Here is a 21,844-nt window from a genome sequence, read left to right as displayed (position 1 = left end):
AGGGCCAGGAGGACTTGGGCTCCCTCCTGGCCCGAACAACTAGCGGGGGGGGGGGGGGTCGCCAGGGCCAGGAGGACTTGGGCTCCCTCCTGGCCCGATATTGTCGGGGAGTTGGGGAGTCGACGGGGCAAGAGGGCTTGGGCTCCCTTTTGCCCCGATCGTGTCGGGGAGTCGGGGGGGCAAGAGGGCTTGAGCTCCATCTTGCCCCGATCGTGTCGGGGGTGCCGCGGTTGGCTGGGGCAAGAGGGCTTGATCTCCCTCTTGCCCCGATCGTGTCGGGGAGTCGGGACCGCCAAGAGGAAGCAGCAGGACACCGGTAGGAGCTTCTACATGATGGGGGGGGGGGGGGTCAGGAGGCTGTGGGGGTGCGAGCGGTCCTTCGGGGTGGGGGTGCGGGTGGGAGTGCGTGCGAGCGGTCCTTTGGAGTGGGGGTGCGGGTGCGTGCGAGCGGTCCTCCGGAGTGGGGGTGCGGGTGCGTGCGAGCGGTCCTTTGGGGTGGGGGTGCGAGCGGTCCTGCGGGGGGATGAATTAGATGTCGGGGGGGGGGGCATCAGGCTTTCAGGGTGGGGACAGGACTTCCAGGGGGAAAGGAGAGTCGGGGCGGGCGAAAGGAGAGTCGGGCGGCGACGGGAGAGTCGGGCAGCATGCGCAGTATACGGGTGTGCGCGGTATATAAAAAATTCTGTACATAACTTTGTGTTTTTCGTGCGCTATACCCGTGTGCGCGTTTTATACGGGTGCGCGTTATCTATGTGAAAATACGGTATATATGGTTTATATTATACATCTCTGATGAATTTGGCTTTATCATACTTACCCTCCTTGACCAATCACAGGTATTATCTTTACATTTTGTTGTATACTGTCTCCTGATTTCCGTCTTGCATAGTAAATCCCTTGCCATTCCTTAATAAGTAAGAACAGAAAACACCATTCTAAGATACACTCTGCCATACATTATTTATAAACTTGTACATTAATATAATCTTTAAATCTGATATATAAAAGTAAATATTTCTTTATTATAGGGACAATGTTTACATTTCTCAACTAGGTGGGATGTCCACAGACATACCTGCACCTAATTTTCTAAAAGACAGTCCTGTGAATAAAGTAAGCATCTTTACCATTTTGTCTTGGCTAGTGGTGTACTGGGATCTTGAGGGAACTTCTAATTAAATTAGTTTATGATAAGAGAATGTTTCACTGAGTAGAGCAGAGCTGGTGAGCACTACTTGATAAGAAGTTATCAGTATATCTCTGGAAATAGCTTCTGATGAATGCAGTAGATTAAAGGACTCAAAAGTGGCTTAAAGGGACTGATGGACATTTTTCTCCCCAAACCCTGCCAATTTGCTATTTTCAAAACCCATTTTCTAGATGGATTTCTATGGTGGTTGTCTGCAGTTCATCTAAATCTGAAAGGGAGGATGTTGGAAGCAGTTTGGGCAGGACTAGAGCGGGCTTATCATTTAGATGTTTTTCTGCAATAATCGATCATTTTAGAAAATGTCTAGGGCACAGTTTGGATGCTTGGGGTAGACCTGTTTTTAACAACAAATAAGTGCCAAAAAGGTGCCTAAATTGACCAGTTGACCACTAGAAGGATGAAGGCATGACCCCTCATACTCCCTCAGTGGCCAATGACCACCTCCCACCCCCACCCATGGGAACAAAACAGTACATACCTGCTTGTATAATAGCTTCAGATGTTTTGCCCAGTCCCTAGTAGAGTAGCAAGGAGGTTCCTGAAGTAGCCTAGTGGATGGTGCATTGGACTATAGAGATGGGGGCCCAAGTCAATATCTCACTCTAACTACTACACTTACGCTAGATTATGTGAGTCTTCCAAAACCCACCCAAATCACAGAGTACCTACATATAATTGTTTTAATTTTGTATGTGATGAATTTTACCTGCTTATAACTGTTAGTGATAATGCCCGGTGGGTACAATTTGTATAATATGGATATCTGTGTTTTTTTAATGTGAATTTTCAGGATTTTTCAATGAGATTTCTTTGTCTTTGTGAGGGGGCAAGTGAAGATACCTTGTGATTTGGGTAACCGTTTTTCTATCAATCACAAAATACAGATATATATGTTCAATTTCAAACATTGCAATATATTTTTTCATATTTATTGTTTGTATATTTTGAATTATGATTTTTATTCATATTAGATATTTATGAATAACTTATTGTAGATTATTCAGATTATTTTACATCCTTGTGAACATGATGTTATTTTTTATATTTATGTGATATATTTTTTATATGATTTTTATTGTGGGATTTCTTTGTATTTTTAGACCCGACGCAGACATTTACTGTGTTTTCCCGAAAATAAGATCTACCCTGAAAATAAGCCCTAGCATGATTTTCGGGATAGGTCTTAATATAAGCCCTACCCCTGAAAATAAGCCCTAGTCGCCGGCAGCAGCCCTTCCCCATGCCCCCCCGGCCGACCCTTCCGTCTCTCCTGCCGACTGTGAGACCGAAATACTGTACCTTGTAACAAACAGCAGCGGTGCAGCAATGTATACAGGCTGCTTCACGGCCTTTTCCTGCCTAGGTGTTCCTCTGCCACATCACCGATGATGTCATTAGCAACGTGGCACATGCACCCGGGTAGGAGAAGGCCACGAAGCAGCCAGTCTACATTGCTGCGATGCTGCCTTTTGTTACAAGGTACAGTATTTCGGTCTCGCGGTCGGTGGGAAAGATAGAAGGGTCGGTGGGTGGGAACGCGGCAGCAGGCAGGAGGGATACAAGATGCAAGGGTTCTGCTGCACAGGGGGATGGGAGGGAGGGAGGGATAGAAAGATACTGAACAAGGGGATGGGTGAGAGGGGAGGAAAGATGCTGCACATTTGGGGGAGAGAAAGGAAATAGGATGAATTGGGGTAGAGGAGAGGAAGGGAGCCATGATCATTGTACAGTACATGGAAAAAAAAAAGAAGACCTACCCCGAAAATAAGACCTAGTGCCTTTTTTGGGCCCCAAATTAATATAAGACAGTGTCTTATTTTCAGGGAAACACAGACCATATTGGGTCAACTCTAATAAAACACCTCAATATTCTGGTTCTTAAGGTCAATTGTGTTGTTTTAGTTGTATGCCAAAATTCAAAAGAACACAAATAACTTAACCTATAAAAATAATGTGCATACACTTTTCCTTGGGTACTTTTCAAAGTAAAAGCGAGTATATACTTTGGTTTGGAAATTTATCTAAAACTGCATAGTGAAAAGTATAGTATTCAGTAATTGTCTCCAAAGTTGCTAAAGTGAAGCAGTTTAACAAAAGGTTAAAAATATATAACATTACTTCCTACCTTTCCTTTTTTGATGCACATATTGATTGTGTCCAGGAGGTCAACACGGTTTTTGTCACTTTTCGGTAATTCTGTAAGCTCTTTCCCAATAAGTTCTCCTTTGTGATACCCCATCATCCGTTCAAAGGCTGGGTTAACATACTATGAAAATACAATTAATGTTGATTATTACATTATCTTTTCATAAGATGTCTTCCACACATTCTTATTAGCAGGCATTCCAAGGTAATTATAAGAAGAAGTTATAATGTTATAATAACTTGTGCTAATTCCCCTTAACTGTATCCATGACATCCTGTTTGTCTGTCTTGCCTGTTTTCCTACTCTTTGTGACTCTGTGCAGAGCTGCGTGCATCTGGTAGCGCTATAGAAATAATTAATAGTAGTAATAGTAATTAATCCAGTATGTAAAGACTACCGGTAATTCTAATTTGGATTTTTCTTTTGTTCTTTTTTTGTTCTTGTTTTTTCTTTCTTTTTTTTTAGTATGTTCACCAATAGTACATGCTTGTTTTTGAAATGAAATAGGAAATTTAAATGAAAGAAAAACAAAAAAACAAAATTGCATTCATTTTCATTGACTTTGCTTTCAAATTTGCTCTAGTCAAAGAAGGAAAACCTTCGCTGGCCCTGTGGCCAGTCTACAAGATTTTTCTTGAGTCCCTCTCCTCTGCTCCCCACCACAAATTTCAAGGGGTAGCAATACCCCAAATTGTTTCTGCTTCTCTGATGCCAACACCATTATGAAATTTCACATAAAGCAAATCCTGCTCCTTGAGGACCTTCTCAAACGGGGAACTAACATCTATGAACTTGCCAAGTCCTCTTCCTGGCTCAACATATGCCCAGAGCACAGCCCTTTGCCATTTGATGTACTTGGATTTTATGTGTGTATATACTGGTTTTGTAAATAAATGTTGTATGTGCCTGCACATATCAAATACAAATAGGGCTTGCTTGTAAAATGAGGACCACAGTATATTATGTACAATTTTGTTTTACACTGCCCCTATTGAAACTGTTTGAATTATGGATCTCTGGAGCACAAATTTGTGATAGCATGTGTCTGTATGTAGTAAACTAACTCAATTAAAAAAACTTAAAAACAGTCATATGAGGACAGGGATTAAAGGGAGCCAATGCAGAAAACTATGTAGGGGGAAGGAGTTTGGATTGGGGGGTTCTTTCCTTACCCTTCTTCGCCACCTCAGACATGGTAGCAAATTCTTTGCATTGTGCTCACGTTGTGCTCCCTCAGAAATGTCTCTGCATTGCCATCACTTCACTAATAGCCTCCTTAGCTAGCATTTTAATTTGCGCTGTACTACTGTCTAATGTGCAAGTTAACTTTAACGTTGAACTTGCATAGATAAGCTCATTAACTATGCAGTCTTTTCTGTGGTACCATTCTGTTTAAACTCCTCAAAAAAAAAAAAAAAAAAAACAACCCCACATGAAGTTTTCCTCTAAAACCCACTTGCTGGAGAGCTGAAAATAGCCTTCTCCATATTTACAAGGTCATTCATGAAATAAATACAAGCTCACTTGATATCCTTGGGCATTCTTATATTATTTTCATGATTTATTTCACTAGGCAATAACATCCGATGAGAAGAAATGTGATAAAGTATAGATAGTCATTGACTCATTGTTTTCGTCAACTTTCTGTTTCATGATCAGCAAGAAACTGGACAATTTACACACCTGAATGACATGGTCCTCACTTGTAATTTCTATGGCTTCCTGGCAATGTTCTAATGCTGTAAATACTGAATTACAGGCACTGCAAAACAGCAAATGACAAATGTTTATTTTAAAAACACTACTTTTATTTTCAACTAATAAACATAACATGTAAATTCAAGTTTAAGATCCTCCATAAGGTTGGACTTGTTTTAACCAATTTAAAGTTAGAAACATTATTTAGGAGGATGGTGGATAAGAAAAAATGAAAAATGTAAATCTATATTCAAAGCTGGATAAGGCTGCAAAGGTGTAGAAGTCTGGCAATTTGGGCAATAATGACTATATAATGAAATATTTAGAGGCCATCTTACTCCAAGTTATGGAATACACGAGCAGCTTCACAACATTATGTATGGCCCTAATTATCCCTTTATGGATGTACAATCTTGTTCAATCTTTGGGAAGTTCTGGCAGCTCCACTGGCTGGCCTTTTCAATACTTCTCTAGCTTCGGGAGTGGTACCAAGGACTGGAGTTTGGTGGATTTGATCCCTTTCTACAAAAGTGGAGTAAGGAAGAAGGGAACTACAGACCAGTAAGTCTGACTTCTGTGTAAGTAAATTAATGCGATTCTTTTAAAAGAGAATAGTGACGTTTCTAGAATCCAGTAGATTACAGGACAGAGGCAACATGGATTCACTAGAAGCAGATCTCAAATCTGATCTATTTCTTTGACTAGATGATCAAAGAACTGAATAGGGAGAAAGTGGTAGATGTGGTATATTTAGATTTTATCAAAGCCTTTGACAATGTTTCACACAAGTGTCTAATAAATAAACTCAGTGCCCTCGGTATGGGCCCCAAAATGATAAGACTGGGTCAGGAACTTGTTGACTGGAAGACAACACAGGGTAGTGGTCAAAGGAGATCACTCTGAGGAAAGGGATGTTACCAGTGGTGTGCTTCAAGGTTTGGCTTCTGGGCCTGTACTTTTTAACATAGAAACATGATGGCAGATAAAGGCAATGGCCCATCTAGTCTTCCCATCTGCAGTAACCATTATTTCTTTCTCTCTTTGAAAGATCCTACGTGTCTATCCCAGGCCCTCTTGAATTCAGACACAGTCACTATCTCCACTACCTCTTCCAGGAGATTGTTCCACGCATCTACCACCCTTTCTGTAAAAAAGTATTTCCTTAGATTACTCTGGAGCCTTTCACCTCTTAACTTCATCCTATGCCCTCTTATTGCAGAGTTTCCTTTCAAATGAAAGAGACTCGACTCATGCACATTTACATTATGTAGGTATTTAAAGGTCTCTATCATATCTTCCCTCTTCCACCTTTCCTCCAAAGTGTACAGATTGAGATCTTTAAGTCTGTCCCAATATGCCTTATTATGAAGACCACGCACCATTTTAGTAGCCTTCCTCTTGACTGACTTCATCCTTTTTATATCTTTTTGAAGGTGTGGCCTCCAGAATTGTACAATATCTTACCCGACAACCCTCTAGCAATATCGTTTATAAAAATGTTAAAAAGAACAGGTCCAAGAAAGCAATGTTACTTACCGTAACAGTTGTTATCCAGGGACAGCAGGCAGCTATTCTCACTAGTGGGTGATGTCATCCGACAGAGCCCCGATACGGACGTCTCACAAGCATGTCGTTAATTGTACTGCATTGTTTTGATACTGTCCTGTATTGCACTGGATTATTTTGGTACGACACTACACTGCACTGTATGATACAACATGAGATTCTAATGTACTGTACTGTACACTGTTCCCACACTGTTCTCAACCTACGTAACCCACATCTCCGCCCCCCTCCCGAACCAGCAGGAGCCCGACTTCAAAACTAGCAGCACCACCGGAGCGCAGCCTTTTTTGCTTCAGGCATCGCTCGGTGGGCCGCAGAAAGCCAGCCTCGTGCCTGCAGAGACCGGAGAGGAGCGTGGGAGCACTGCTCCGCCCCCCCTCCCGAACCAGCAGGAGCCCGACTTCAAAACTAGCAGCACCACCGGAGCGCAGCCTTTTTTGCTTCAGGCATCGCTCGGTGGGCCGCAGAAAGCCAGCCTCGTGCCTGCAGAGACCGGAGAGGAGCGTGGGAGCACTGCTCCGCCCCCCTCCCGAACCAGCAGGAGCCCGACTTCAAAACTAGCAGCACCACCGGAGCGCAGCCTTTTTTGCTTCAGGCATCGCTCGGTGGGCCGCAGAAAGCCAGCCTCGTGCCTGCAGAGACCAGAGAGGAGCGTGGGAGCACTGCTCCGCCCCCCTCCCGAACCAGTAGGAGCCCGACTTCAAAACTAGCAGCACCACCGGAGCGCAGCCTTTTTTGCTTCAGGCATCGCTCGGTGGGCCGCAGAAAGCCAGCCTCGTGCCTGTGCCTGCAGAGACCAGAGAGGAGCGTGGGAGCACTGCTCCGCCCCCCTCCCGAACCAGCAGGAGCCCGACTTCAAAACTAGTAGCACCAACGGCGTGCATCCGTTCGGCGTGCCGTCGAAGGCGCACGTCAAAGGCACGTGCGCCTTAGCTCGCGCCTTTGCGAAGCACCTGCGCGAGGCAACTGCACAGGTGGCCTCGGAACCCCCATCATCCAGATCCATTCAACCCCAGCCCAAGACCTCTGAAAACACAGTCCAGACCGCGGAAAACTCAGTGCCAACCACAGATCCCTTCTACAGGCATAGGCACTGCAGCCGGACAGAGACACAGCAGGATCAACAAGAGACTTCCCTACCACGGGTCAACCCCAACAGGGCCGAACTCTCTAGTCGCCAAGCCCTCACGGAGCCAGACCTGATAGTCCAACCGGATAAGTATAACTGCTTCCTAATTACGTTGCTGCATTTCCTTGCTAGACCTTTGCATACAGTAATACCACACAGCACCCAGTACTCTAACACCACACACCACCTGCCAACATATCCTCAAAAACAGCAGCCAACATACCCTCATATTCAATATACGAAGGATAGGAATAATTTAACTCGTTTCCCCCCCTTACTGCCTAGATACTGTGTCAGTTTTTAACTCGTTAATTGTACTGCATTGTTTTGATACTGTCCTGTATTGCACTGGATTATTTTGGTACGACACTACACTGCACTGTATGATACAACATGAGATTCTAATGTACTGTACTGTACTGGTCTTCCCACACTGCTCTCGACCTACATAACCCACATCCCCCAACCTCTTCCCACCTCTTAGTATTACCCCTTACTAGCCAAGAGACAAGCCAAGAGAAATAACGCTCCAAACGCACACTGCGACACCCTCCACCCAACCATCGCCCCACAACACCCCCCCCCACAAGCGCCCAAATTCCATCCTTTGCGGCAGGAAGAGCCCTCTCATCGCCCCTCAACGCCTCACCGCAAACGCCCAAATTCCACCCACTCCGATAGGACGAGCCCTTCACAATGGCCTGGCCAAGCACGCACCAATGCGCTGCACTACTCCTACTCTACCTGTTCCTCACTAGGCTCTGCAACGCAGACAACTCTAACGCATCCCCCATCCCCATCCACTTCACAACACACCGACCAGCAAACCCCAAAACCCCTACTCACACCCTCCTCACCTCACAAGACCATCCACATACCAATCCTTCCACCATCCCCCCTCCCCCACACAAACAGACCAAGCCCCACTCAAAAAAAACCACAAACTCTAAAAAAAACTGACCCACTCCCACTACTCCCCATTCGATCACACCAACCACCAAATACTACTTGGATTTTACCTAAATATCTGATCAATGAGGAATAAAGCGACATTGATCAAAGATTGGCTGATTGAAACTAACCCCGACTTCGTCCTTCTTGTGGAAACCTGGTTGCTATCAGACAAAGACATCATCATTAAAGACTGCCTACCCCCAGGATACAAAATTCTCTCACTAGCCAGAACATGGGGAAGAGGAGGTGGTCTTGCAATAATCTTCCGAGACCAACTAAACTGTACCACTCTCAACACAACATCTTCGCCCAACTCAGAAATTCTAACCATCTCCCTAACATCAAAATCACTGCCCTCCTCACTAACCATCACTTTATTCTACATCCCTCCAAAATAATGGACCACATCCAAAGAGGACTTCGCAGAAACCCTACTAACCAATTCTCTAACAAGTCCCTACAACCTACTATGCGGGGACATTAACATCCACCTCGAGCAACCCGACCAACCAGAAATCTTAGATTTTTGGTCACTCCTCACCCAACTAGGCTATGACAAACACCCCCCCATCAAAACCCACCAAAGAGGTCATCAGTTAGACCTGGTGACTCTCTCATCTAAGGATCAGACCAACCCCACTTTCTACTGGAAACAAGGCAACTGGTCAGACTCGCTTTGGTCTGACCACCGTCTATGTACCTTCACCATTGGATGCCAACATAAACCCCCCCCAAAACAGCAAAACCAGAACTACCATATCCCACACTACCAGAGGAAAGATTGACCCAATTGAATTTTGGTCCCGTTTTGAAATCAATACCAACCCAACAGAAGAAACGGACCAGCTCATGAGCTCCTGGATCAAGGATAGTACCAACATATTAAATGAGATCGCCCCCATTAAAACACGCAGAATAAGAACCTCAAACAAAGAGGGCTGGTTCGACTCAGAACTGCTGCTATTAAAGAAGGACCTCAGAAAAGCAGAAAGAGTATGGCAAAAATCTGGTACCCTAGAACATAGACTGGCCTGGAGACTAAAACTAAAAATTTACAAAAACCTCACTAATGAAAAAAGAAAAAACTTCTACTCCCACAAAATTGGTAACATAAAAACCAACAGTAGTAACCTCTTCAAATTGATTAATGGCCTATACAACATCGAGACCTTCACAAACACACAAGAAGAACCCACTTTAACCGCCAACACCCTTGCAGACTTCTTCAACACCAAGATTCAAAAATTAAGATCAACACTACCTACCAGGCCCAACCCACTCGAGTTGTTCCCCATTCTCCTGGACCCGGACATATCGAACCCAGACACAGGAACTAGAACAGACCTAAGCTGGAAACAATTCGCAACAATCGACTGGCATACATTTAATACCTACTACAACAAATACACACACTCCTTCTGCAAACTGGACACATGCCCACCAAACATCATGAAAGCCGCCCCGCCCCACTTCAAAGCAAACATGATGATATGGGTCAATTCACTTTTATCCACAGGAAACTTCCTGTTAGAGCATGGTCATATTATGATCACCCCAATTATAAAAAACGCAAAAGAACCATCAAACTCCCCTGCTAATTATAGACCAATTGCTAGCATCCCCCTATTTACCAAAATAGCAGAAGGGATGGTAAAGGCGGAACTCGTTGCATATCTTGAAAAATTCAACATCCTAAGCGACAATCAATCAGGTTTCCGCGCAGATCACAGCACTGAAACCATCATAGCCTCCCTTCTCGACCACCTCCACACCCTCTTTAGCCAGGGCTCAAGCGCCCTGATTATACAACTTGATCTGAGCAGTGCCTTCGACCTGGTCGACCACTCCATTCTCCTTGAATGCCTGGCCCACATCGGCATCTCCGACCAGGTCCTCAACTGGTTCCAGGGGTTCCTAAGAAATAGATCCTACACGGTGCTCAAGAACAACTTGTTCTCATATAGTTGGGACAATACCTGCGGGGTCCCTCAGGGCTCCCCCCTGTCACCCACCCTGTTCAATATCTACCTGGCCTCCCTAGGGAACCTTCTACACAACCTCAAACTTAAATCTTTCATCTATGCAGACGACATCACAATAGCCATCCCACTAACCAAGAACGACTCAACTACATTACAAACATTCTCAACCAGATCGAACTCTGGATGTTATCTTTCAGACTGAAACTCAATCCCGACAAATCAAAATTCTTCCTAGCCACCCCCAAGGACAAAATCAAGGACACTTCAATTCAACTAAAAGGACAAACTTTCCCCCTCGAACCCACCCTAAAGATACTAAGAGTCACTCTGGACAAAAATCTATCCTTAGAAAACCACACCGATCTCATGGTCGGGAAAAGCTTCTCCGTACTGTGGAAACTCCGCACCATAAAAAAATACTTCGACGACACCTCTTTTCGCCTACTTGTACAATCCTCCATCCTCAGCATCCTTGACTACTGCAACATCATTTACCTCAACGCCACAAAGAAAACCACCATGAGACTAAAAATAATCCAAAATACCGCGGTGCGTCTCATCTTCGGCCTAAAGAAATGGGAACACGTCACCCCCTTCTACCACCAACTTCACTGGCTGCCATTTGAATCTAGAGTCCTCTTTAAATTCGCATGCTTCTGCTACAAATCGATAAATGGTTCAGCACCAAGTTACATCAATTCTCACTTTAGCCTCTACAACACAAACAAGAAATCCCGTAGAATTCAGTTGTTCGCCTTCCCGTCTCTAAAACTCTGCCATCTTAAAAGATTCCTAGACAAAACCTTCGCCTTCCAAGCAGCTAAGCTCAACCCATGGCTTGCACAAATGATACTCGAGGCCCCCACTTACCTCGGCTTCAGAAAATCACTCAAAACCTACCTATTCGGCAAACAAGACCCCTAACAACCCCCCCCCCCCCCCCCGCTTACATTACTACACGCCCCCCGCCCTCCCCCCCGCTCTTCTCCTCCCCTTAATTGCTCCCCTCTCCCCTATCTCCCCTCCGCCAGTCATCCTCTGTTAAGTTCGATTAACACTTGCTTATATCCGATAAACTACTTATATCGGATAAATTGTCTTTACATGATAAAATGCTGTAAACCTGCTTTAACATTTGTTTTTATCTGATAAATTGTGTATTGCAGATAAATTGTTTAAAATTGTTCAAACTGTTTGTAAATCTGCGTGTCAACGCAGATACTACTGTAACTGATGTAAACCGCCTAGAACTCTCCGGGTATGGCGGTATATAAGAATAAAATTATTATTATTATTATTATGAAGAAACTCAGAAGTTTCGAGATGCCCGCACCGCGCATGCGCCAGTGCCTTCCCGCCCGATGGTCCGGGCGTGTGTCTCCTCAGTTCAGGTAGCTAGCAGAGAAGCCAACCCAGGGGAGGTGGGTGGAATGTGAGAATAGCTGCCTGCTGTCCCTGGATAACAACTGTTACGGTAAGTAACATTGCTTTATCCCAGGACAAGCAGGCAGGTATTCTCACTAGTGGGTGACCTCCAAGCTAACCTCAATGGGATGGTGGGAGAGTTGGCAACTTAGGAGAATAAATTTTGTAACACGGTTTGGCCAAACTGTCCATCCCTTCTGGAGAAAGTATCCAGACAATAATGAGAGGTGAATGTATGAACCGAGGACCAAGTGGCAGCCTTACAAATCTCCTCAATCGGTGTCGACCTGAGGAAGGCTACAGAGGCTGCCATCGCTCTGACCTTACAGGGAAAGGGCAATCCAGCCTGGGCATAGCAGAAAGAGATACAAGCTGCCATCCAGTTGGAGATGGTGCGCTTCGATATAGGTCGTCCCAACTTGTTCGGATCAAAGGAGACGAATAGTTGAGGAGCAGTTCTGTGCGGTTTGGTACGATCCAAGTAGAAAGCCAAAGCACGTTTACAGTCCAGAGTGTGAAGAGCTGATTCTCCAGGATGAGAATGAGGCTTTGGAAAAAACACTGGAAGAACAATGGATTGGTTGAGATGAAATTCAGAGACCACTTTAGGTAGGAATTTTGGATGAGTGCGGAGGACCACCTTGTCATGATGGAATACTGTGAAAGGTGGGTCCGCCACCAAGGCCTGAAGCTCACTGACCCTGCGAGCAGATGTGAGGGCCACCAGAAAAACCACTTTCCAAGTGAGAAACTTTAGTGGAGCCTTTCTCAGAGGTTCAAAAGGAGGTTTCATAAGCTGAGAAAGAACAACATTGAGATCCCAAACCACAGGAGGCGGTTTGAGAGGAGGATTGACATGAAAAAGTCCCTTCATAAATCTGGAAACCACAGGATGAGCAGAGAGAGGTTTCCCTTGGAGAGGCTGATGGAAAGCCGCAATAGCACTCAGGTGGACTCGTATAGATGTCAACTTGAGACCAGACTGAGACAGGTGTAGAAGATAGTCCAACACAGACGAGAGGAAGGCTCGCTGAGGCTCCTTAGAATTTGAAATACACCATGAAGAAAATCTAGTCCATTTTTGGGAGTAGCATTGGCGAGTAGCAGGTTTCCTGGAAGCCTCTAAGACTTCCCTCACCGCCTGGGAAAACTGGTGAGGCGCTACGTTGAGAGGAACCAAGCTGTCAAGTGGAGAGACTGCAGGTTGGGATGAAGTAGAGACTCCTGATGCTGAGTAAGCAGTGAAGGAAATACTGGAAGAAGGAACGGCTCCCTGCTGCTGAGTTGAAGTAGAAGGGAGAACCAAGGCTGTCGGGGCCACCGAGGAGCTATCAGAATCATGGTGGCATGGTCGGACCTCAGCTTGACCAGAGTCTTTTGAATGAGAGGAAATGGAGGAAACGCATACAGAAAGCGATTCCCCCAATCCAGCAGAAAAGCATCCGCCTCGAGGCGATGAGGAGAGTAGATCCTGGAGCAAAATTGAGGCAGCTTGAAGTTGTGGGGAGCCGCAAAGAGGTCTATCTGAGGCGTTCCCCACTGAGCAAAGACCTGATGAAGGGGCGTGGAATGGAGCGTCCATTCGTGAGGCTGGAGTAGACGACTCAAGTTGTCCGCCAGGACATTGTCCTTCACCTGAATGTAGACAGCTTTGAGGAAGGCGTTGTGGCGAACCGCCCAATCCCAGACTCTGAGAGCTGCCTGGCAGAGGGACGCCGAGCCCGTGCCCCCCTGCTTGTTGACATAATACATGGCGACCTGATTGTCTGTGCGAATGAGGACCACCATGTCGTGAAGCAAATGTTGAAAAGCCTGAAGAGCATTGAAGATGGCTCTGAGCTCCAGAAGATTGATTTGATGAAGTCGGTCCGCACTGGTCCAGAATCCCTGAGTGCGAAGACCATCCAGATGAGCTCCCCAGGCATAGGTCGATGAATCGGTTGTGAGAACCTTCTGGTGGGGAGGAGTGTGAAACAGCAAACCTCTGGATAGATTCGAAGAGGTCATCACCAAAGTAGAGACTGCCGAAGAGCAGGAGTGACGATGATGTGTCAAGTCAACGGGTCTGACACCTGAGTCCATTGAGATGCCAGGGTCCACTGCGGAATTCTGAGATGGAGTCTGGCAAACGGCGTCACATGAACTGTAGAGGCCATGTGGCCCAGGAGGACCATCATGTGTCTCGCTGAGATGGACTGGCGAGAAAACACAGACTGGCAGAGATGAAGAAGAGCATCCATGCGCTGAGGTGGAAGGAATGCTCTGAGACGAATGGTATCCAGGACCGCCCCGATGAAGGGGAGAGACTGAGTAGGCTGTAGATGAGATTTGGGAAAGTTGATCTCGAATCACAAACTCTGCAGGAACAGAATCGTGGACAGGGTCGCCGAGATGACCCCTGAGGCTGAGGGAGCCTTGATCAGCCAATCGTCGAGGTAGGGAAATACCTGAAGACCTTGATTCCGGAGTGCAGCGGCCACTACTACCAGACACTTTGTGAAGACTATGGGGGACGAAGACAGGCCGAATGGAAGCACTCGATACTGCAGATGCAGACGTCCCATCCGAAATCTGAGGAATTTGCGAGAGGCCGGATGAATGGGAATGTGAGTGTAGGCCTCCTTGAGATCCAGAGAGCATAACCAGTCGTTCTGCTCGAGGAGGGGGTAGAGAGAAGCAAGGGTCAGCATGCGAAATCTCTCCTTGACCAGGAATTTGTTGAGGACCCTGAGGTCCAGAATGGGCCGGAGGTCGCCCGTCTTCTTCGGGACAAGGAAGTACCGGGAGTAAAACCCCCGATTGAGTTGGTCCACCGGGACTGGCTCGACGGCCCGAAGCCGGAGCAAAGCCTGAGCTTCCCGAAGAAGAAGGGCGGTCTGAGTCAAGTTGGAAGGATACTCTCTTGGAGGGTGGTCCGGAGGTACCCGATGGAATTGAAGAGAGTACCCCTCCCTGATGATAGTAAGGACCCAGAGGTCGGTGGTGATAGCCTCCCAGCGATGATAAAATTGATGGAGGCGCCCCCCGATGGGAAAAAGAGGGGGAGGCAGAACGAGGTTGGTTATGCTCTCCAATAGACAGTCAAAAAGGCTGAGGAGCCTTGGGGACAGTAGACAGCTGAGGCTTTTGCTGAGCCTTCGGAGGAGGTTGCCGCTTCGCTGGTTGCCTCGCAGGTGGAGCCTGCCTTGGCTGATAACGCCTTTGATAAATCAAGGGCGGTCGAGAGGGTCGAGACTGCTGAGGCTTAGGCTTCGGCTGAAGAATGGACTGAAAGGATTTTTCATGATCAGACAATTTCTTCGTGACTGTCTCGATGGATTCGTCAAAAAGATCCGCCCCAGCACACGGGACGTTCGCCAGGTGGTCCTGAAGATTCGGGTCCATGTCAATGGTCCGCAACCAGGCCGAACGGCGCATCGCCACAGAGCATGCCGCCGCCCGGGCCGAGAGCTCGAAGGCATCATAGGAAGATTGCATCAACTGAAGACGAAGCTAGGACAACGAAGCAACCACCTCCTCAAACTCAAAACGAGCCTGGGACTCGATGTAGGGCATGAACTTCCGAAGCACAGGAAGAAAAAATTCCAAATAGGTGTCAAAGTGGAAATTATAATTAAGAACGCGGGACGCCATCATAGAATTCTGATAGATGCGTCGTCCAAACTTATCCATGGTTCTGCCCTCGCGGCCCGGAGGCACCGAAACATACACCTGGGCCGGATGAGATCGCTTGAGCGAGGATTCGACCAGGAGGGACTGATGTGAAAGCTGAGGTCCCTCGAAGCCCTTATGATGCACCGTGCGGTACCGAGCATCCAATTTTCCAGGGACCGCAGGAATAGAGTAAGGAGACTCAAAACACCTCATGAAGGTCTGGTCGAGGAGCTTGTGCAGCAGCAGGCGTAAGGACTCAGCCGGGGGACGAGGCAAGTGCATGGTATCGAGGTACTTCTTGGAGTATCGAGAACCAGAATCAAGAGTAATGTCCAGGTCATCCGCCATCTGTCTTAGAAACGAGGAAAAAGACAGTTGGTCCGCCAGCACCGGTCTGCGAGAAGGACTAGAAGAAGACGAGGCCTCGGGCTCTACCGAGGCCTGCGAACAATAGGGCGAGTAAAAGACTTCGGGGTCCTCGAACTCCGGTCCCGGAGGAGGAGACCCAGCCGAAGCAGAGTACCCCATACGAGGCAATTTCTTCTGAGGAGAGACGGTCGAGTGCCGAGAGGAATGCCTCGAAGAGTGCCTGGATCGATGCCCCTCTCGATGTCTGGATGGGGATCGAGCCCGCCTGTGAGAATACTGATCCCCAGAAGCCTCCAAAGAGCAGATAGGACTCGAGGCCGTAGATCGGAGAGGCGGAAGATTCTGCGCCTCCCCAGACGCCGCCCAGGCTTGATAGGGGGTTCGGAAGAACTCGTCCTGTTTCCTGCTATGCCCAGGACTGGGAGGCCTCGAAGGTGGACGCCACACCGTGTCATGGGGAGGGGTAATAGGCTCCAAGGGAGGCAAGTCACTAAGGGAGGCTTTCCTCGAGGGAATAGGCTCCAAGGGAGGCATGTCACTAAGGGAGGCCTTCCTTGAGGAAATAGGCTCCAAGGGGGGCATGGCACTACAAGAGGCCTTCCTCGAGGAACCGGACGCCGACCGCTGCTCCTCCTCGCCGAGCAACGAGGTCGTGCGGCGCAGCGGAGGAGGAGGGGGCGGCCCGCCCCTAGGAATCGGAACTGGGAGGTCACCCTGGATCGAGGCAATCAGCCGGGGTCCCATGGTGTTCATGAGTTCCACAAACTGAGCCTCCAGAATGGACCGCAACGAAGCCGATATGGAGGGATCCGCACTAAAAGGGGGCCGTTCCGCACGGTCTCCGCGCTCCTTCGGTGCCGAGTGCTTTTGCTTGCCAGCCTTCGGCACTTTGAGCACCACCGGAGGAACTATAGGGGTCGGTACCTGTTCCGAGGACACTGAGGAAGGCACCGGCGCCAAGGTCGAGGCCGAAACCGGCGTGAACGATGCCGGTTTCAGAAGGCCCGAAGCAGCTGGAGAGGCAGAGGGCTTCGCAGAAGGAGTCGAAGTACCAGTCGACGTCGAAGCTGAAGGATCCAACGCAGCTTCCATCTTGAACATGGACTCCCAGAGAAGACAGCGGCGCTTAAACGCTCACGCTGTCAGAGTGGAGCAAGGCCGGCACGATTTCGGAAGGTGATCCGGACCCAGACACTGTAGGCAGCGTCGATGCGGGTCCGTGAGCGAAATCACGCGCTGGCACTTGCTGCACTTTTTAAAACCGGTGATCGGCCGGGACATAGGCCGGAAAAGCTCCGCCGCAAGGTCGAAGGTGCAGGGCCCAAGCCACGCGGCCGACCCAGTGTCGGAAGAAAATTTTTTTTTTTTTTAAAAGAAATCAAAGAAAAAAATAAACGCACGGAAAGAGTAAAAGGAACTCAACCCGCGGCGATGTAGAAGGCAAAAAAACAGATTCAATGGGCGCAGAATTGAAGTAAACTTCTCAGCTCCGTGGAAGAAAAAGAACTGAGGAGACACGCCCGGACCATCGGGCGGGAAGGCACTGGCGCATGCGCGGTGCGGGCATCTCGAAACTTCTGAGTTTCTTCAAGCAAGACATGCTTGTGAGACGTCCGTATCGGGGCTCTGTCGGATGACATCACCCACTAGTGAGAATACCTGCCTGCTTGTCCTGGGATAACAGAACCTTGGGGCACACCACTGGTAACATCTCTTCCCTCAGAGCGATCTTCATTGATCACTACCCTCTGTCGCCTTCCACTCAACCAATTCCTGACCAAGCCTATCACTTTGGGACCCATCCCAACGGCACTCAGTTTATTTATTAGACATCTGTGTGGAACACTATCAAAGGCTTTGCTAAAATCTAAATACACCACATCTAGCGCATATCCTCTATCCAATTCTCACCCAGTCAAAGAAATTGATCATCGACATTGCTGAAGGGCAGTCAAGTTTCAAGTTTCAAGTTTATTAAGTCTTGATGAATCGCCTATATAATTTGCTAGGCGATGTACAATAAAAATAACATGTATTAATAAATGAAACAAGTACAATGTTAAAAATGACATAAAAACAAATTTGTTGTGTAAACATATAACATACTTTACAAACTGATCAAAAACTTAATTTCACAGTAATGTGAGGGTAAAACATACAAGACATGTGAGGCTAAATGGGGAAATAGTTACAATTTTGATAGAAGAGAAGAAGAAACATAAAAGGGAAAAACAAAAGGTGGGTAAAAGATGGCTGTTTTAATAAAAAAAAAAAAAAAAAAAAGAAAAAACCGAAAATGTATATAAGATTACCAATTTTTACTACTCATAATAACCATACGCATCTTTAAAAAGAAAAGTTTTTAGCATTTTTTTAAACTGTGTTAGGTCTTTTAGTTCTCTGATGTGTTGGGGTAAAAGATTCCACGATTGAGGTGCATTAACTGAGAACATGTCCTGTCTTCTGGTTCCTATCATTTTAATAGATGGAACTGTAAGAAGATTAGTTGAGGATGAACGAAGTGAGCGTGTTGTACTATATGGGATAAGCCATCTGTTAATAAATTGGGGTTCATTGTAATTTAAAGCTTTGAACACCAAAAGCAACAATTTAAAGGTGAAGCGATGGCTTATAGGAAGCCAATGAGATTTAACCAACAGCGGAGTAACGTGGTCATATTTTTTAGCTTTGTAAATTAGTTTCACGGCGGTGTTTTGTATGAGTTGCAGCCTTCTTTTTTCTTTTTGAGTTATATTAATGAGAAGAGAATTGCAATAATCTAATTTAGTCATAATGAGGGAATGAATGAGAATGTTGATTGATTCTGGTTCTAAGAATTTTGTAAGTGAACGAATCAAACGAAGTTTGTAGAAACAAGATTTAACTATATTATTTATGTACTCATGATAAGAAAGCTTATCGTCGATCATAACTCCTAATATTTTTAAAGAAGTGACCTGTTCTAAAGTCAGAAAAGATTTGCCTCCTTGCAGATAATACTAAAATCTGTAAAAGAAAGTAGACATCCCTGATAAGGAAGGACCTAGTGAAGCTTGAGGAATGGTCCCAAATTTGGCAGTTAAGATTTAATGCTAAGAAATGCAAGGTCATGCATTTGGGCTGCAAAAACCTGAGGGAATGGTACAGTTTAGTGGGTGAAGAACTTTTGTGCTTGAAAGAGGAGCAGGACTTGGGTGTGATAGTAGCTGATTATCTTAAGGTGGCCAAACTGGTTTAAAAGGCAACGGCGAAAGCTAGAAGGATGTTTGGGTACATAGAGAGAGGAATAGCCATTAGGAAAAAGGAGGTATTGATGTCACTGTATAAGACTCTGGTGAGACCTCATTTAGAATATTGTGTACAATTCAGGAGACTGCACCTTCAAAAAGATATAAACAGGATGGAGACGGCCCAGAGGAATGCTACTAAAATGGTTGGTGGTCTTCATTAAAAGGAGTATGGGGACAGACTTAAAGATCTGAATATGTAAAATATACTTCAGAGGAAAATGGGAGATGGGAAAATATGATAGAGACGTTTAAATATCTACATGGCATAAATGTGTATGAGGCAAGTCTTTCATTTGAAAGGAAGCTCTGGAATGAGAGGGCATAGGATGAAGTTAAGAGGTGATAGGCTCAGGAGTAATCTAAGGAAATACTGTTTTACTGAAAGGGTAATAGATGCGTGGAATAGTCTCCTGGAAGAGGTGGTAGAGAGAAAGACTGTGTCTGAAGTCAAGAAAGCATGAGACAGGCACGAATGATCTCTTAGGGTGAGGAGAAAATAGTGGATATTGCGGATGGGGAGAGTAGATAAGCCATTTGGCCTTTATCCACCATTATGTTACTATGTTTGTTCCCCTATAGGATGAACTGCAAATGAGGATTCCCAGGTCTTAAAGTCAGCATGTACAAGGCCAACAAGGCAAAATTGTTAGTATTATATACTCCAAACACCTAACTTGCTTTCTATATAAAATAGGATTCACTAGTGAAAATCTAGCACTCACACACATTAAAGTAATGCTTATTACAATCAGTAAAAAAATAAAAATGTAGGAGAAGCTGTTAGAATATAAGACCCCCTATGTACCTAAATGTTGCTAAATGCTCTCCTAATTAACATCTATGTTCCCTAGCCTTTATTCACTTCTGTCCTGTCTATGAAGGCTCATCATTCACAGAACACTAGCAATATAACTGTTCCTTGCACACTCCATGGAGTGTTTAATTCCTGCCCTGTTGCCTTGGCTTCACAACTTTATGTCTTTATTTGCTCATTTACTTAGCCCGTTCTCCCAAAGGAGCCCAGAATGGGTTACAAGGCACATTCACAGTATGGTCAAGACAGGACAGAGATGCCATACATTTACAATGTAGACATGACAAAATAAAACATATTACTTTATGCAGCATCTGGGTGAGCATCATTAAGGCGCTGGATTTGTAAAGAGGAAGGTTTTTACGGCCTTCCTGAAGCTCCATAGTCCATCTAGAGTTCCAACAGATGGGGGGGATGATGTGCCACAGTCTAGGTATGAAATGCGAGTAGGAGCATTTGGTCTTGAAGGACCAACCTGGCAGAATGATCAGTCGTTTCTCTCCTTGGGATCTCGGTGGTCGCTGTGGGAAGTAGATTTGTAGTTTAGCTGTCATATAGTGCAGGATCATTTCATGGAAGGTTTTGAATGCAAGAACCAAGGCTTTGAAGGTGCAGTGTTTTTGAATGGGTAGCCAGTGCATTGATGCTAGTGAAGGGGTAATGTGGTCGCAAATGCCTAGGTTTTTCAGGAGGCGGATTGCAGCATTTTGCACAATTTGGAGGCGGGAGAGAGTTTTGGCAGGCAGGCCCACTAGTAGTGAGTTGCAATAATCTAAGCAGGATAGTACAAAAGCGTATAGTAGTTGGGCAAATTTGGATTCTGAGAGGTTTGCACGTATGCATTTTAGCTGGTGAAGGTAATAGAAGGAGGATGATACTAGTATGGATACATGATCCGTCAGTGATAAGTCTGAATCGAGAGTTACTCCTAGGCTGTAGATGTTATCCTTGGCAGTAAGGGAGTCTGGCACAGACACCTTTCATGTATTCCAAGCAATCCTGGGGCACCCAGGAAAAGGATGGACGGGGTATACACAAAGAACTTTGTGGATCCAGAGAAGTTCTGTCTTGGACTCATTTAACTATAACTTGTTCCCGGTCATCCAGGTCTTTATTTCAGTTAAGCATGACTGGAGATTCTTGATTTATGTGTTTTGGTGTCAGCCTAGGGGGAGGTAGTTGTAAGTCAACACATTCCAGCAAGAATAAGAACACTGATCACTTAAGAGTTATCAAACACAAAAAGGGCCCTATCCTTGCCTCACTTACCCAGTCATACCAAAATATAGGAATTTTTGTCTTCATGCATTCCACTCTTACTAATACTAAGATTTTCTACAGCACATCCATCAATATATTGGCATAGTGCCTTCTAGGTTGAGATGCCCTGAATCCCTTCTAGTCACTTATTATATCAAAACATATGAATGCGGTTAGTATTACCACCTTAAAACAAACCAAAGGACCCGACACGGTCCGTGTTTCGGTTAACACACCTTCTTCAGAGGTCCCAGGTTGATAAGGTATCAAATAAAACCGCAAACAAAAAAAAACTTAGCCTCTACTATTCCCCTTCCTGCCCCCCCCCCAAAAAAAAAAAAAGGGCA

The 21,844-nt window shown here is 45.9% G+C and overlaps 1 protein-coding gene across 8 annotated transcripts in view; it reads right to left on the bottom strand.

Annotated features, from left to right (window-relative positions):
• The window catches only part of PDE8B (phosphodiesterase 8B), a 234,346-nt gene that overhangs the window by 96,748 nt on the left and 115,754 nt on the right, over window positions 1–21,844 (bottom strand). For all 8 annotated transcript variants that reach the window (XR_004537931.1, XM_033929322.1, XM_033929352.1 and 5 more), the window contains 3 exons: window positions 5,040–5,118; window positions 3,336–3,476; window positions 818–906 (listed from right to left, as the gene is read on the bottom strand). Coding sequence is in view for 7 of the 8 variants with exons in the window: in XM_033929322.1 (XP_033785213.1) it covers window positions 818–906; window positions 3,336–3,476; window positions 5,040–5,118 (309 nt within the window). In the remaining variant the exon portion in view is untranslated. The remainder of the gene's footprint in view (window positions 1–817; window positions 907–3,335; window positions 3,477–5,039; window positions 5,119–21,844) is intronic.

The sequence above is a fragment of the Geotrypetes seraphini genome, chromosome 1, assembly GCF_902459505.1.
Source record: "Geotrypetes seraphini chromosome 1, aGeoSer1.1, whole genome shotgun sequence".
Taxonomy (NCBI): Eukaryota; Metazoa; Chordata; class Amphibia; order Gymnophiona; family Dermophiidae; genus Geotrypetes; species Geotrypetes seraphini.
The sequence above is the reverse complement of the archived record's forward strand: the minus strand, read 5'-3'. Positions and strand labels throughout refer to the sequence as shown.